Source organism: Delphinapterus leucas, chromosome 13, assembly GCF_059928025.1.
Source record: "Delphinapterus leucas isolate spDelLeu-1000000601 "Yukka" chromosome 13, BTC_Dleu_Yukka2, whole genome shotgun sequence".
Classification (NCBI taxonomy): domain Eukaryota; kingdom Metazoa; phylum Chordata; class Mammalia; order Artiodactyla; family Monodontidae; genus Delphinapterus; species Delphinapterus leucas.
The window spans coordinates 72649598-72665900 of NC_143141.1; the positions used below are offsets into that span (position 1 = coordinate 72649598).

The 16303-nt window shown below is 36.9% G+C and overlaps 1 protein-coding gene across 9 annotated transcripts in view; it reads right to left on the reverse strand.

The window, feature by feature from the left end:
• BABAM2 (BRISC and BRCA1 A complex member 2) overlaps positions 1 to 16303 on the reverse strand; it is a 462266-nt gene that overhangs the window by 276508 nt on the left and 169455 nt on the right. For all 9 annotated transcript variants that reach the window (XM_022574181.2, XM_089923326.1, XM_089923328.1 and 6 more), the window contains one exon: positions 8048 to 8122. In XM_022574181.2, the coding sequence (XP_022429889.1) occupies positions 8048 to 8122 (75 nt within the window). The remainder of the gene's footprint in view (positions 1 to 8047; positions 8123 to 16303) is intronic.

Sequence of the window (16303 nt, forward strand, 5' to 3'; positions counted from 1 at the left end):
GATTTGGATATTGTCCGTAGCTGCTTTCATGCTGTGACAGCAAAGTTAAGTAGTTGTGATGGAGACCACATGGCCTACAAGCCTAAAATTTTACTATCGTGTGATTACGTCTCAAATGCAGATTTTGGCTCAATTTTAGCAATGATAAAGTAGAATTATTACTGGAATTAAAAGCACTCTACTTTTATGGCACGTTCTTCCAGGTACATATTCCTACTTTTATAAAAGTATGCCTACTCCTATTTGATTAGACAGAAACTATTTCCTTTCAGATAAGATGAGGGTTTCCTGTGAATTCTTTATGGTCTTTCAAGCACCAGACAACTGTTTTGTTTAAAACCAGATTTCACAAGAGTGAGTTAAAGCAGTCTTTATTGCTAAAAGCTGCTTATTAAGTGTGACTTTATTGGATCCAAAAAATTCCCTAAACTAAAAGGTATCAAATTCTTGGTTTTTTCTTTTTAACATCTTTATTGGAGTATAACTGCTTTACAATGGTGTGTTAGTTTCTGCTTTATCACAAAGTGAATCAGCTATACACATATATATATATATATATATGTATATATCCCAATATCTCCTCCCCCTTGTGTCTCCCTCCCACCCTCCCCCCCATCCCACCCCTCTAGGTGGTCACAAAGCACCGAGCTGATCTCCCAATGCTACGCAGCTGCTTCCCACTAGCTATCTATTTTACAGCTGGTAATGTACATATGTCCATGCCACTCTCTCACTTCGTCCCAGCTTGCCCTTCCCACTCCCCGTGTCCTCAAGTCCATTCTCTTCGTCTGTGTCTTTATTCCTGTCCTGCCCTTAGGTTCTTCAGAACCATTTTTTTTAGATTCCATATATATGTGTTAGCATATGGTATTTGTTTTTCGCTTTCTGACTTACTTCACTCTGTATGACAGACTCTAGGTCCATCCACCTCCCTACAAATAACTCAGTTTCGTTTCTTTTTATGGCTGAGTAATATTGCATTGTGCCACATCTTCTTTATCCCTTCATCTGTCGATGGACACTTAGGTTGCTTCTATGTACTGGCTATTGTAAATAGTTCTGCAGTGAACATTGTGGTACACGACTCCTTTTGAATTATCGTTTTCTCAGGGTACATGTCCAGTTGTGGGATTGCTGGGTCGTATGGTAGTGCTATTTTTAGTTTTTTAAGGAACCTCCATAATGTTCTCCATAGTGGCTGTATCATTTTACATTTCCACCAACAGTGCAAGAGGGCTCCCTTTTCTCCACACCCTCTCCAGCATTTAGTGTTTGTAGATTTTTTGATGATGGCCCTTCTGACTGGTGTGAGGTGATACATCATTGCAGTTTTGATTTGCATTTCTATAATGATTAATGATGTTGAGCTTCCTTTCATGTGTTTGTTGGCAATCTGTATATCTTCTTTGGAGAAATGTCTATTTAGGTCTTCTGCCCGTTTTTGGATTGGGTTGTTTGTTTTTTTGATATTGAGCTGCATGAGCTGCTTATAAATTTTGGAGATTAATCCTTTGTCAGTTGCTTCATTTGCAAATATTTTCTCCCTTTCTGAGGGTTGTCTTTTCATCTTGTTTATGGTTTCCTTTGCTGTGCAAAAGCTTTTAAGTTTCATTAGGTCCCATTTGTTTATTTTTGTTTTTATTTCCATTTCTCTAGGAGGTGGGTCAAAAAGGATCTTGCTGTGATTTATGTCACAGAGTGTTCTGCCTATGTTTTCCTCTAAGAATTTTATAGTGTCTGGCCTTACACTTAGGTCTTTAATCTATTTTGAGCTTATTTTTGTGTATGGTGTTAAGGAGTGTTCTAATTTCATTCTTTTACATGTAGCTGTCCAGTTTTCCCAGCACCATTTATTGAAGAGACTGTCTCTTCTCCATTGTATATTCTTGCCTCTAAAAGGTATCAAATTCTGAAGCATCTTTTAAAATGTGTGGTTTAGAGAAAAAATTTTGTAATGAATAGTCTTTGAATTTATATTCATTTATCAGGATCAGCGGGCTTGTTAATGTTTGCTACCTTATGCTTGCTGAGAAAAAACTATAATCAACACATATCACTCTAACAAGCTTGCTATATTTTAAAAAAGAGAATATTTGGGGGAAGTTATCAGTTTCCTTCCTAGAAAATATGTAAAAATAAATGGACTTTCAAATAATTCCAAATAATAAAGAACAATGCAAGAATTCATTAAAAAAAAAATCCAGGGAGATTAATCAGCCTAATTCTCTTCTTCCGGCTGCAGAGAATGCAAAATCCTCCCCAGTTCTTAAGGAAAGGTGAGGAGAGTGAGGAATTTTAAAACTGCAAATTTACTAATACTCAATCTTTGATGACAAGTCACATTTTGTGACTGTCATACACACACTTTTTCAACAGTCACGCTATTACCTATTTTCCCCTACTATATGAAAGAATGATAGCGCCCCACTCTCACCACTTTTATTCAACATTGTACTGGAAGTCCCAGCCATAGCAATCAGACAAGAAAAAGAAATAAAAGGAATCCAAGTTGGAAAGGAAGAAGTAAAACTGTCACTGTTTGCAGATGACATGATACTATACATAGAAAATCCTAAAGATGCCACCAAAAAACTACTAGAGCTCATCAATAAATTCAGTAAAGTTACAGGATACAAAACTCATATACAGAAATCTGTTGCATCTCTATACATTAACAAAGAACTATTAGAAAGTGAAATTAAGGAAACAATCCCATTTACAATCACATCCAAAAAAATAAAATAAAATAGCTAGGTATAAACTTACCTAAGGAAGTAAAAGACCTGTATTCAGAAAACTATAAGACACTGATGAAAGAAACTGAAGATGACACAACAGATGGAAAGATATAACGTGTTCACAGATTGGAAGAATTAATATTGTTAAAATAAGCACACAACACAAGGTAAGCTACAGATTCAATACAACCCCTATCAAAATATCAATGGCATTTTTTCACTGAAGTAGAACAAATAATTCTAAAATTCATATGGAAACACAAAAGACCCCTAATAGCCAAAAGAATTTTGAGAAAGAAGAACAAAGCTGGAGGTATTACATGCCCCGACTTCAGACTATGCCACAAAGCTACTGCAATCAAAACAGTATGGTACTGGCACAAAAACAGATGCATAGATCAATGGAACAGAATAGAGAGCCCAGAAATAAACCCACACACCTATGGTCAAATAATCTATGACAAAGGAGGCAAGAATATACAATGGAGAAAAGACAATCTCTTCAATAAGCAGTGCTGGGAAAACTGGACAGCTACATGTAAAAGAATGAAATATGAACATTTTCTCACACCATATACAAAAATAAGCTCAAAATGCATTAAAGATCTGAATGTAAGTTCTGAAACCATAAAACTCCTAGAAGAAAACATAGGCAGGACACTCTTTTACATAAATCACAGCAATATTTTTCAGATCTGTCTCCTAAGGCAGAGAAAACAAAAGGAAAAATAAACAAACAGGACCTAATTAAACTTAAAAGCTTTTGCACAGCAAAGGAAATCATCGACAAAATGAAAAGGCAACCTACCAAATGGGAAAAAATATTTGCAAATGATATGACCAATAAGGAGTTACTATCCAAAATATATAAATAGCTCATACAATTCACTGTCAAAAAAATAAACAACCCATACAAACAGCTCATACAGCTCAATATCAAAAAAAAACCAACCCAATCAAGAAGTGGGCAGAAGACCTAAATAGACATTTCTCCAAAGAAGACATACAGATGGCCAATAGGCACATGAAAAGATGCTCAACATTGTTAACTATTAGAGAAATAAATCAAAACTACAATGAGGTATCACCTCACACCAGTCAGAATGGCCATCATCAAAAAGTCTACAAAAAATAAACACTGGAGAGGGTGTGGAGAAAAAAGAACCTGCCTACACTGTTGGTGGGAATGTAAATTGGTGCAGCCACTGTGGAGAACATTACGGAGGTCCCTTAAAAAATTAAAAGTAGAGTTACCATATGATTCAGCAATCCCACTGCTGGGCATGTATCTGGAAAAGATGAAAACTCTAATTCGAAATTACTCAGCTATAAAAAAGAATGAAATAATGCCATCTGCAGCAACATGGATGGACCTAGAGATTATCATACTAAATGAAGTAAGTCAGACAAAGACAAATATCATATGATATCACTTATATGTGGAATCTAAAAAAAATGATAAAAATGAACTTATTTACAAAAGAGATATAGACTCACAGACATAGAAAACAAACTTATGGTTACCAAAGGGGAATGGGGGTGGGGCGGGAATAAATTAGGAGTTTGGGATTAACAGATACACATTACTATACATAAAATAGATAAACAATAAGGACCTACTGTATAGTAAAGGAAACTATATTCAGTATCTTATAATAACCTACAATGGAAAAGAATCTGAAGAAGAATATATGTATGTATAACTGAATCACTTTGCTGTACACACAATATTGTAAATCAACTATACTTCAATGAAAATTTTTTTTAAAAAAATAAATAAATAAACAACCGATTTTAAAATGGGCAGAATTAAAATAAACATTTTCCAAAAAACAAAACAAAACAAAACATACCTTTGGCCAACAGGCACGTGAAAATATGTTCAACATCAATAATCATCAGAGAAATGCAAATCAAAACCACAATGAGATATTACCTCACACCTGTCAGAATGGCTATCATCAAAAAGGTCACAAACAACAAATGTTGGCAAAGCTGCAGAGGAAAGGGAACCCTGGTACACTGTTGGTGGGAATGTAAATTGGTGCAGCCACTGTGGAAAACAGTATGGAGGTGGCTCAGACAACTAAAAATAGAACTACCACATGATCCAGCAATTCCACTCCTGGGTATTTATGCAAAGAAAACAAAAACACTAATTCAAAAAGATACATGCACCCCCATGCTCATAGCAGCACTAGTTATAATACCCAAGATATGGAAGCAACCTAAATGTCCATCAACAGATGAATGGATAAATAAGATGTACTTATATACAATGGAATATTACTCAGTCATAAAAAAGAATGAAATTTTGCCATTTGCAACAACATGGATGGAGCGTATTCTCTTCAGTTGAGAAGTTCAGGGGTGCACCCCTGGGCCCAAGTAGGACAGACATGGGAAAGTCAGTCTATGCCTACCTGTAATTTATTGCCTGCTACATGGACTATGGAAGCAGAGGATTTGTACCACATTTCCCATTTCATTTATACTAGTTTGAGCTGCAGTCCTATCACCCAGAAATAAAGAATCCTAATTAATACAGAAGTTTTTTGTTTTTTTTTTACTGACTGAGTTTTTATGTCAATGATTTATCTAACCCTTTGACTTACCACAACTAAAAATAAAACTCAGACACTAAAGTCAGGACTCATTTTCAGAATAAATTCATTCTATCCCATGTAACAACCATATACGTGGACTTCCGTGGTGGCACAGTGGTTAAGAATCTGCCTGCCAATGCAGGGGACACGGGTTCGAGCCCTGGTCCGGGAAGATCCCACATGCTGCGAAGCAACTAAGCCTGTGTGCCACAACTACTGAGCCTGTGCTCTAGAGCCCGCGAGCCACAACTCGTGAGCCCACGTGCCACAACTATTGAAGCCATCACGTCTAGAGCCCGTGCTCCGCAACAGGAGAAGCCACCGAAACAAGAAGCCCATGCACTACAATGAAGAGCAGTCCCCACTCACCACAACTAGAGAAAGCCCACACGCAGCAACAAAGACCCAGCGCAGCCAAAAAAAAAAAAGAACCATATATGCTTGGAGTATAGTATAAGGCAAAATCATATCACTGAATACTTAATGGATTTTTCATTCTAACATCAACAAATTTCATTGGTGGATAAAACATGTACACTTGGAAATATAAACTTATGAGTGAATGATGGCTTCATCATAGGGTGATAAAATTTCACGGTCGCAAATTGGTAGGATATGTAGTCAAACTCCATGATATCTCAATACTTAAAAGTTCTACTTTACCTTTCATTTCTTTGAGATGGTGAGGCAAAACTACATTGATGTTGTGAAGAGTATCCTAACCCTAGGAATTTGACGAAGTTACTTTTGGACTTAGACTATCAGACAGCAGGCAGGTAATTAGATCAGGAGCATCCAAATGCAAATAACATGTAGAACAGTTCCTAATGCAAACTTAGTTTTAAGCATATAGCCAAATGTCCCAAGATTATGATACAACAACTTTAGGAACTTAGATCTTAACACCCTCAGTAGGTATTCTGGATTACTTCTGGTATGCAGGTAGGTATTTTTTTGCCGTTGTTTTGTGTTATATAAGAGTTTCTCTTTTTTTATCCTTGTTGTATTTTTTACTCTCTGCAGGAACTAAAGATCCAGAAAGACATTAGTGCTGCAAGGTAGGCATTTAATCTATAGTAGAAAAATCACTTCATTGTACTTTGGGAAGGGAAAAATGCTTTCCAATTCTGCCAAAGAGGTTCCCAATTCTGCCAAATAGGTTCCACCTTTTTCCTATCTGACTGGCAAGGAAAGTTAGGGCAAAACAGTTAGAAGTTAGAATAGAAATCAAGTTAGAAGTCTTAGAATAGAAAATATGGAAATTTGGTTTTGAAGAGGAAAAAATACATAGATTATGATCCAAGAAGTATGTTTTTTCCTTTGACCTTCAAGAACATGAGCAGAGACAACACTAAGTTCAAACAAACAGGACAGCCATTCAAACTGAAAAGGCCCAACAGATCAAAACAAAGGAACTATAACTGTAAATTATGGATTAAAGTGATTATATGAATAATATACTCTCATATACTACTGAATTTTGTTTTAAATGAGCAGAAATAGAGTTTTACCTGGACATATAGAGGTCAATGAGTCTGTGATCTAAGAGTTTCCAAAGAGACTGGCTTGCTATGCTAATAGAGCAAAGTAATTGCTAAAACCAAATTAATTATGCTTGGTAATCACAGGTCACAACTCTTGGATACACAGTGGGAAAACAGTCAACTAGAAACTAAAAATGAAAGTTTAATGAGGCACAAAAATCCCATGTTCTACTTAGGGGAAAAGAAACTAATAAGTCCCTTGGATAGAATGTTTAAAAAAAAAAAAGTGTTCCCTAATCTTTCCTATGGTCTACAGTTTATATTCCAGACTATACTGTATTTCCAGTCATTATCAAGATTAAGATCTAATGTTATTTATGACTACTATAATATGCAGGAACACTTGCACACGGATTTTAATCTTCTCACTACACTGTAATAAATGCCATTAACTCTCTGAACAACATCAAATTTGGAAGGCAGAAATTTTTCTTACATTAGAGCAAAGCTATATCACCATAGGCGGAAGATGGCTGAGGCGACACCTTAAATCACGACCCAAATCTACATCTATGATAAACTTAGGCCTTTGTCTTAAGGCTTCCTATTCAGAACTTGCTGGTTCCCTGGTCCATTTAGGCTTTTTTCACACTAACCGCAGCCTAGTGTGGATCTGGATTTCCTCTACAAAGCATTTTGCAGACCCCTTCCCAAAGTAGCTGCACCCAAGCCACAAGTTGCCTGCGTCATATTTTAAAGAATGCCATATACACTGGCCTAACTCAATTCTAGGTCTCTCCAGGACAGTCCAACTTTCAAGGTACCCGGGATCAACTGCGACATAAATAAAGAAAATGAAACATCCTTTAGTACAGCATAGTTAATACGCAATCCTACTTAAAGACAGAATGCATGTTAAGATAATTTCTAAGAGAGTCTTTCATCCCCAAAAGATTATTAACCAAAGGCAGGTGTTTTTCCAATGTTTAATTTGCTTTTACTAATTTTGTCTTATAAGGAAAAATCCATTTTGAAATGACTTTTAGGGCTACTATTTTAGCTTTTAGGTAACAGTAACTCAGTGGATCTTCAGGTAATATATTTTTTAATAGAATTCATCATCTGAACAAAATGCTGGCAAACCACGCACACATTCAGAGTTAAATAATGACTTAAAAAGCTCATTTACATTCTCACACTGATAATCATACGCTTTTACCTTGAGCAGGTATGTGGGAATATTGCTGAAATCCACTGGCAACTTCAAAAGGAAACGAGCTGAAAATTCACCAGTCTGCAGGGAACAAAAAGGTTTAATAATAAGATTAAAATAAAAAATAGATTGTGAAGTGACAATTACAGCCAAGGCCACAAGTTCAACCTGTTTGAACTGCAGGTATCTTCAATTTGGGTTTCCTAACATCAAGCAAGAAAAGAAGGTTGAAAAAGTAGGGGAGGATCAAAAAGCACTATTAAATTATTAGTTACTAAAAAGCACAATTAGAATTTTTTAAATCTGCATTTTAAATGTGCAATAGAATTATAATGCAGTAGTATTACCTTTTTGTTTTTTAAAAGGATGAAAAGAATATATGAATGTGTGATTTTTTTTAATCCAAACAATAGGCACAGACCTGCCCATTCGATTCATCTGACTTTACTAAAGCATTCAGACCACTTCACTAATATTTATAACCCATAAGCTAATGACATAAATCACCATCCTTTATAGTATGTCTGGAAGTAAAAACAAAGGTCAAACTTCGACCCACGCATATGAAGCAGTACATCAGTGGGTACCCCAAATAAGACTCCAATCACTTGACAATCTGCTAATATTATGATCATCAACTAAAATTTTTCAGTAATTCTTTCCATGCACTAGTCTCTATAGGAAAGACGTGCAGAGGTTTGGTGATTTAAAACATTTAACTAAGCTTAAAAAATAGCTTCTATTTTTTTCTAAGAGAGAAAACTCATGTAAAAGAAAAAAGTTTCCCTCTCAATTTATGATGATGGGAAATCATAACAATACTTTTTCTTTTTTATGATGGGAAAGGCTAAGGAATCACATTTTTTTAAAAAACTTTGGCATAGTCTAGAGGAGGGGTTTTTCCAACTGGGCTATGCAGACACCTAGGGGTTCTAAGAAACCTCTGCAAAGGCAACAAAGAGGGGTGCTGAGCTGGTGGGGTCCTGGGTCTTCCAGCCTCTCTGACAGCAAGCCTGCAGTGCAGCTTGGGATTTTGACATCTTGGGTTTCATTACGAAATTCTGTTTGAATAAAGAACTCTGGGGATGATCTAGAGCTACTCTAAAGAGTGGGTCTCCACCTTTTTCATATTATGACCACTAGACAGCTCTCTGAATCTCCACTGTCTACCCCCCTTAAAAAAATGAGCACCCTAAACTCCCTAACGCATCTTTAAACATAGCAGGCATTTACAAATAGTTTTTATGGATGGGTGGACGAACGCACATAAGGAGGCATGCACACCTCTTACAGAAGATTCCACAAGAGCCACCACTCCTCTCTACAAACACCCAAGCAACTGGCTTCAAGGTCCTGGCCCTAATTTTAAAACTCTGACCTAAAACCTTGAAAATGCAAACAGAAATATAAACCTTGAGCTCAAAAGATAAAAATGCTAAGTACAATCTGCATAGTTGTGTGTTGTTTTACTGCTTACAACATCTTTTAACTTACATCAACCTCTGGCTAAGGACAGAGCACTTCTTCATCACCACAAGCCTAACCCCATGACAAAAAAGGCAGAAAAGAGAGAACCAAATGGACAGAATCAAAGCTGAGGTCCCAGCAGTCACTGGGTCACCAGGAATGCCAACGGTGAGAAACAGCGATACTCCTGAGAGCTGAGCGGCTGTGCTCTTCCTTTGATATTTGTTCCTCATTTCAGTAAATGGTAATTCCATTCTTTCAGTCTCTCAGACCAGAAACCTCAGAATCATTCTTGACATAGTACGGAACCCCAATCGTGCAGGCTACTTGCAACTCAACACTTGAGAGAATAGTTAAGAGCCACTTAAGGATCTATAAACAGCTCGTCATCGTGGATGGGAGGAGGTTTGTGAAAGATCCTAATAAAATTCTTACCTTCTGTTATAGTCCAAAATGGCTAGAAAGATGTGGTTTTAGCGTAATGTTAAGCTCCTAGGGGACTAACATATCCTGTGAGGTGTGATTCTTTGGCCCTAAGTGCAAGAAGTCATACTTTGAAAGGGTTAAGTATAGGAGCAACAGAGTTATATGGGAACTTATAAGAGGAGCATCTAGCTCAGTAGGAGTTTGGGAAGAACAGAAACGTCTTCCTTTAGTGCTGCACACAGTACTATAGAGGGAGGAACACTCACAAAAGAATACACGTTCCCAACAATTGCCTCCATTCCTTCTCCTATATTCTCTATTTTTTCCTGTTTACCCACTCACTCCCATCAGCATGCAAACATCATTAAAAAGGTCTTTCTTGATTTCATATCCCTCTTCAGGTCCCATCTCATTTCTCTGTTCTACTTTACAAAATAATCTCCTGTAAAGAATTAGTCTATATTCGAGGTCTACATTTCCTCTTTTATTATTCTCTCCAGAACCCTCTCCCAGTCAGCCTTTCCTCCACACCTCTCTACCAAAACAGCTCATCAAGGTCACCAATGACCACACCACTGCCAAATCCAATGGTCATTTCTCAGTCCTCATCTTATCACTGTTCTATCAGCCGCATTCCGACATAGCTGATCACTTTTTTCCTGGAACATTCTTTACTTGACTTCCAGGATCCCAGTCTCTCTTGGCTCTTCTCTGCTTCTCCACTGGCCCTCCCTCTGGTCTCCCCAACCTCTAAACGCTGAAGTGTACAGCGCTTAACCCCAAGACCTCTTTTCTTTATCTACACTCCCCCAGGTGAGCTCATTCAGGTTCTTGACCTGAAATACCATTTATATGCTGATGATTCCCAACTATTTTATCTCCATCCCAGACCTCTTCCTAATTTGGGTTTCATTTATCCAACTACCACGATGAAAACCAAAATCCTGATTTTGTGCTTTTCCTTTGATATTTATGCCTCATTTCAGTGAATGGCAATTTCATTCTTTCTGTCTCTCAGGCCACAAACTTCAGCGTCATCCTTGATTCCTATCTTTCTCTTGCTTCCACATTCCAAATGGCAGCAAATCCTACTGACTCCACTGTCAATTTCTATCCTCAGTCCAGCCACTTCTCACCCCCTCCACAACCACCTGATCTGAGCCATTATTATCTCCAGCCTGGATGACTGCAACTACCCCTAACTGCTTCTGCCCTTGCTCACTTGCAGTTGATTCCCATCACCACAGGCAGAGAGGTCTTTTCAACACACTCATCAGATTATGTTCCTCCTTTGCCCAAAAGTCTCAAACGGTAGGGATTTAGCTCCTTCACGGAGGAGTCTGACAAGGTAACAATTGAGCAAAGATGTGAAAAATACACAAACAAATGTGTATTTTTGAAAACAACAACAAAAGGAGTGAAATGTGAGATTTAAAAAATTAAAACAGCTCTTGTACATATAAGGTAGTCGGAAAGATAATTACATATTTAGCACTTGGACTCATTTGAACTGCTAGTTATTTTAGTCCATGCACTGCACTGTAGCTCTTTTGCCCTATTTTAGTTTGTACAATGTATTTTTATTCTACTGGCTATTTTAGACCAACATTCTTTTAAAAATGCTCAGACAATCCCTACTTTATCCCTTCTCAAAATGTTGATCCTAGAACTAATATAAATTTATGTTTATTGGCAAAAGACTGATTTATACAGCTAAATTTGTAATAAGAGAAATGCTGATCTCAGGACTAATATTAATTTGTGTTTATCAGCAATGGGCTGATTTACACAACTAAATTCAAAATAAAAGAAACTTAAGAGTGTGAAAAGAATTTGGTCTACTGGAAACCATAAAAAGTGCTTTATCATCTCCAACTTTCAAGCCTACTATACATTCTTTATTTTGCCTTTGAGAGAATAAAGAAAACTTAGTACTTGTTTCTAACAGCGTTGGAAATGTTGGAGACTAACGTTCTAGAATTCAGTTTTCAGTTCTGCCACTGATTTTCCTTGTGACCTATAAGCTAATCTTTTTTTGTAAAACTGAGTAAATGGTGATTTAAAACATGCCTTAATGTAAAATTTGAGCCATAAACATCATATGAGGAGCAAAACTCAAGTGAAAAATCCTCCTGGAGTTCTCCCTCAGACAGTGACCCTTCCTTTGTTTTTAAATTTGAAGTTCCAACAGTTATTCAAGCAATTTACTGCCACTCTGTTGCAACGTCAAAGATTGCTTCCATAGCAATCTTTCCTGTAAGCCGAAAATGAGCCATTTAGATGTAGCCAAGTCAACATAATCGTTTGATTTTCTTTTTATCAATCCTTGGTCAAATCTTCTCTTGGATAGACGTAGAAGATTATCTGACCTATGACTGTTAAAATGTCAGCCGTTCTGCCAACTGCCTTAATGGCAATTTTCCCAGCATTAGCAATAAATATGTGCATCGTTCCTTTTTCAAGTTATAGTACCTTGGCAAGTAACTTAAAATAACAACATGGAGTTTTGGCAATTTATTAAGTCTCAGCTTTTCTTCTGGTAATAGCAGCTGTGGCATAGTTCTCTTTTCCTTTCAGAAGTGACAGGTAGACATCTTGTGCAGAATGGATTCCAAACCCAGGTTGCTCTGCAAAGGGAAATTTTATTTCCTTTCTTAGAGACTGTTCGCTGTCAACAAGCAAGCTGTCATCTGAAACTGACTGCTCTCACTGCTTAGGTAGCTAAAAGCTAAGAAATACTCAACAGTGGCTATAACTTTAGCTGGACAGCCTGGTAGGGATGATTCTTTAAATAGACTCTGACAACCAATAGCCTAAATCTGGAGGATGCTCCTTGTTAAACACATAATTATCTACCACATGTGAGAAGGAAAGCCAAAGTTAGTCTGATTAGAACATCTCACACTTCACAAAAATGTTTTCTAAGATAAATATCATTTAATTATTCCCAAACCCTGTTCAGCAGATATAATTCATTTATACCTATTTTAGAAATGAGAAAACTGAGGCTTAGTCAAGAAACCTGCCTGCAGTCATTGAGAGAGTAATAAAGAGTCAGAACTCAACCTTAAGACTTAAAATGTATTCATCCATTCACTACTGTAGATTAAGAGCCTAAAATCTGCCAGGCCCTATACGAGGCACTGCAAATATAGTGAGTAAAAGAGACACGATCCCTGCCCTCCCTCCTGGAGCTTACGGTCTAGTGAGTGAGTCAGACGTTAATCCAAAATAACACTCCTATAAATTACAACCTGTGAAAAATACTATCCATGAAAGGGCAGAGTGCTCTGAGAGCATTTTCAAGAAGACCTGGCCTGTTCAGGCTTTGGGGCTCATGACTTGAGGGAACTTTAAAAAGCCGGGTCAAAAGACCATGTGGAAAAATAGACAATTAATACCAGCCAGGAAAACTGTGAAGAAGAAAAGCAATGAGAAGAGGCTAGTTACCCCAGATAACAGAGCATCATATAAACACACAGTAATTACAGCAGCATAGTACTGGTGTTAAATCAACAGACAGACTAATGGAACAGGAAGTAAGTCCAGAAATAAGCCCAAAAAGATTCAGTGCATGATTGATACTGTGGGACAACTGGAGCCATAAAGGAATAAACAAAACTTAGATCCATATTTCACATCATATATAAGGAAAAAGTCCAAGTGGATTAAGAATTTCAGTGTAAAAACTAAAACTGTAAAGAAGCAAACATTGACGAATGTCTTTATAAAACCTTGCAGTGGAGAATGACTTTCTAATTCAAAAGCCACAAAGGAAAAGATAGATAAACTTGACTACCTGAATAGAAAAATTTTCTGGATGGCAAAAAAACACCATCAGCAATGTTAAAAGACAAACTGAGGAAAGTATATTTTCAACTCCATCACAAAGAGCTAATGCTCTTAATGAAAAAGAGATTTAAAGCCCAAGAGAATAACAGGAAAGGATAAACAGAAAAGAAATACAAATAACTCTTTAAACATATGAAAATATTCTAAACCTCATTCATATCAAAAAATATACAAATTAAAACTAAACTGAACATCATTTTCCACCAAACAGATTGGCAGAAATCTATCAGCATTTTAAAGATATCACTGCACTGTCTTCTCACCTCCACTGTTTTTGGTGAACAGTTAGTGGTGACACAAATAATTTTCACCTACATATAAAGTGTTACTTTCTGTGGTCACTTAAAATTTTCTCCTTATGTTTGGTTTTCGGTATTTTGACTATGATGTGCCTTGTTTTTTCCTTGCATTTGTCTTGGTTGGGGTTTGCTGAGATTCTTGAATCTGTAAATGTATGTCTTCCACCGTATTTGGAAATATCTGGGCATTATTTAATCAAATATTTTCCTGCTTTCTTTCACGCATGTTAAACATTTGGATTTTGTCCCATAAGCTCTGCTTTCCCTTCTAAGTATCAACCCCCATCTAGTATCTGCTGCTTTTGATCACTCTCCAGTGCCCTGAGGCACATGGCTTTATATCTGTGGATGGATTAGTCTAATAGGAGCTACCCAGTCATTATGCAAAGTGGAACCTGACAGAAACCTGCAAATATGTTTGATTTATGATTGGCACTGCTGTGGAGAAACAACCACTCTCATATATTGCTGCTGGGTTAATAAACTGGTATAAACATTATGAGGGCATTCTGGTGATAAAATTATAAACACACATAATCTTTGATCCAGCAATTCCACTTCTAGTTATTTATCTTACAGACATACTGGAACACCTGCAAAGTGACATGTACAAGATTATTTATTCCAGTCTTACTTGTAACAGCGAAAGATTCAAAACAACTTTAATGCCCAACAACAGAATTCAAATTAAATAAATTATGGTTCAATTATTCAGTGTAATAATATACAATTATTTTTTTAAAGGAATGCTTATATGGAAAAAAATCTCTGAGCTATATTAAGTCAAAAGTAAGGTGCAAAACAGAGTATATATGTTACCATTTGCATAAAAAGTATGTACTATATGTTACCATTTGCTTATATGTGCATAAAGAAACTCTGAAAAACTACAATAGGTAAAAGCTACACCAGTGCTTATCTGAGGTGGGAGAAGCAAAGGAAGGTGGTTTGATTTGGATGGACACAAGGCAATGATGGGAGGGGGACTTTTCACTATATATCTTTTAATACATTTTGATTTTTGAACACTATGAACATATTACCCACTCAAAGAAATTTTAAGGGATTTGAAAAGTAAAATTAAAAGTGTATATAATGAGATGCTCACAATTCATGCACTCATTCATTTATTCAACAAACATTTATTGAGCACCTACCATGCCAAGTCCCAGGCTGGGTAATGGAGATCTTAAGACCAACAAAATACAGTCTGTCTATCTTGATTAGACAAACAAAATATTACAGTATGATGTTTGGAGAGAGATATTTACAGGATGCGGAGGTAACTAAGTTAAGACTCTTAGTTTCAGGTGACAGAATTCTAATTCAAACTAACTTGAGCAAATAAAAGAGAATTTATTTAAAAGATATGCGGTATCTCAGGGAATCTAAGATTAAAAAAGCAGCCCACACCTAGAGGGGTGGGATAGGGAGGGTGGGAGGGAGAAGCAAGAGGGAGGAGATGTGGGGATGTATGTATACATACAGCTGATTCACTTTGTTATACAGCAGAAACTAACACACCAGTGTAAAGCAATTATACTCCAATAAAGATGTTAAAAAAAAAAGAAGCAGCCCAGCCTCAGTTCAAAGGACTCTAATGCCCCCAGAATTTTCTCTCTGTCTCTTATCTCTGCTCTCTCTGTGCTTCATCTTACTTTCTATTTACCACTTTCTGATTCTTCTGACTAAATAATATGAGAAAAAAATGGTCCTAGAGTTACATGTTACAGACCAGCTACCCATAACAAGACCAATCGCACTCTCAGAACTAACTCCAAAATCCCAAGCAAGAACTCTGTTTGGCTTAGGTGCCTCCTGATCTAATCAACACTATTTCCACAGTTTTTACAGTGAAAAAGTTAATGTTTGCATAATTTCATTAAAAATAACTGAAAAACTAGGAAACTCTTCGGGGGAGGCAGGGTTGGGTTATATGTACATTTCCCAAAAGTCCTAAAAAAGTATGAGGGGGCTTTCTTTCAGAACACATCAAATACAAGATTCTTCATCTTTTTCCTTTTACTACGTGGAGAGAAGGCTTTAAAAAGTAGACTCAGTTGGTCCTTTGGAGAGACTCGTAGGTTCTCCTCACGCTGAGGAAATTGTGCAAGGGGTGCTCCCTACAACTAAATACCACCGAAAATGGGGCACCCAAGACTCAGAACAAACAAGTGGCTTCACAAATGCAAGTAAGCGGCACCATTCCAGCCCTCCC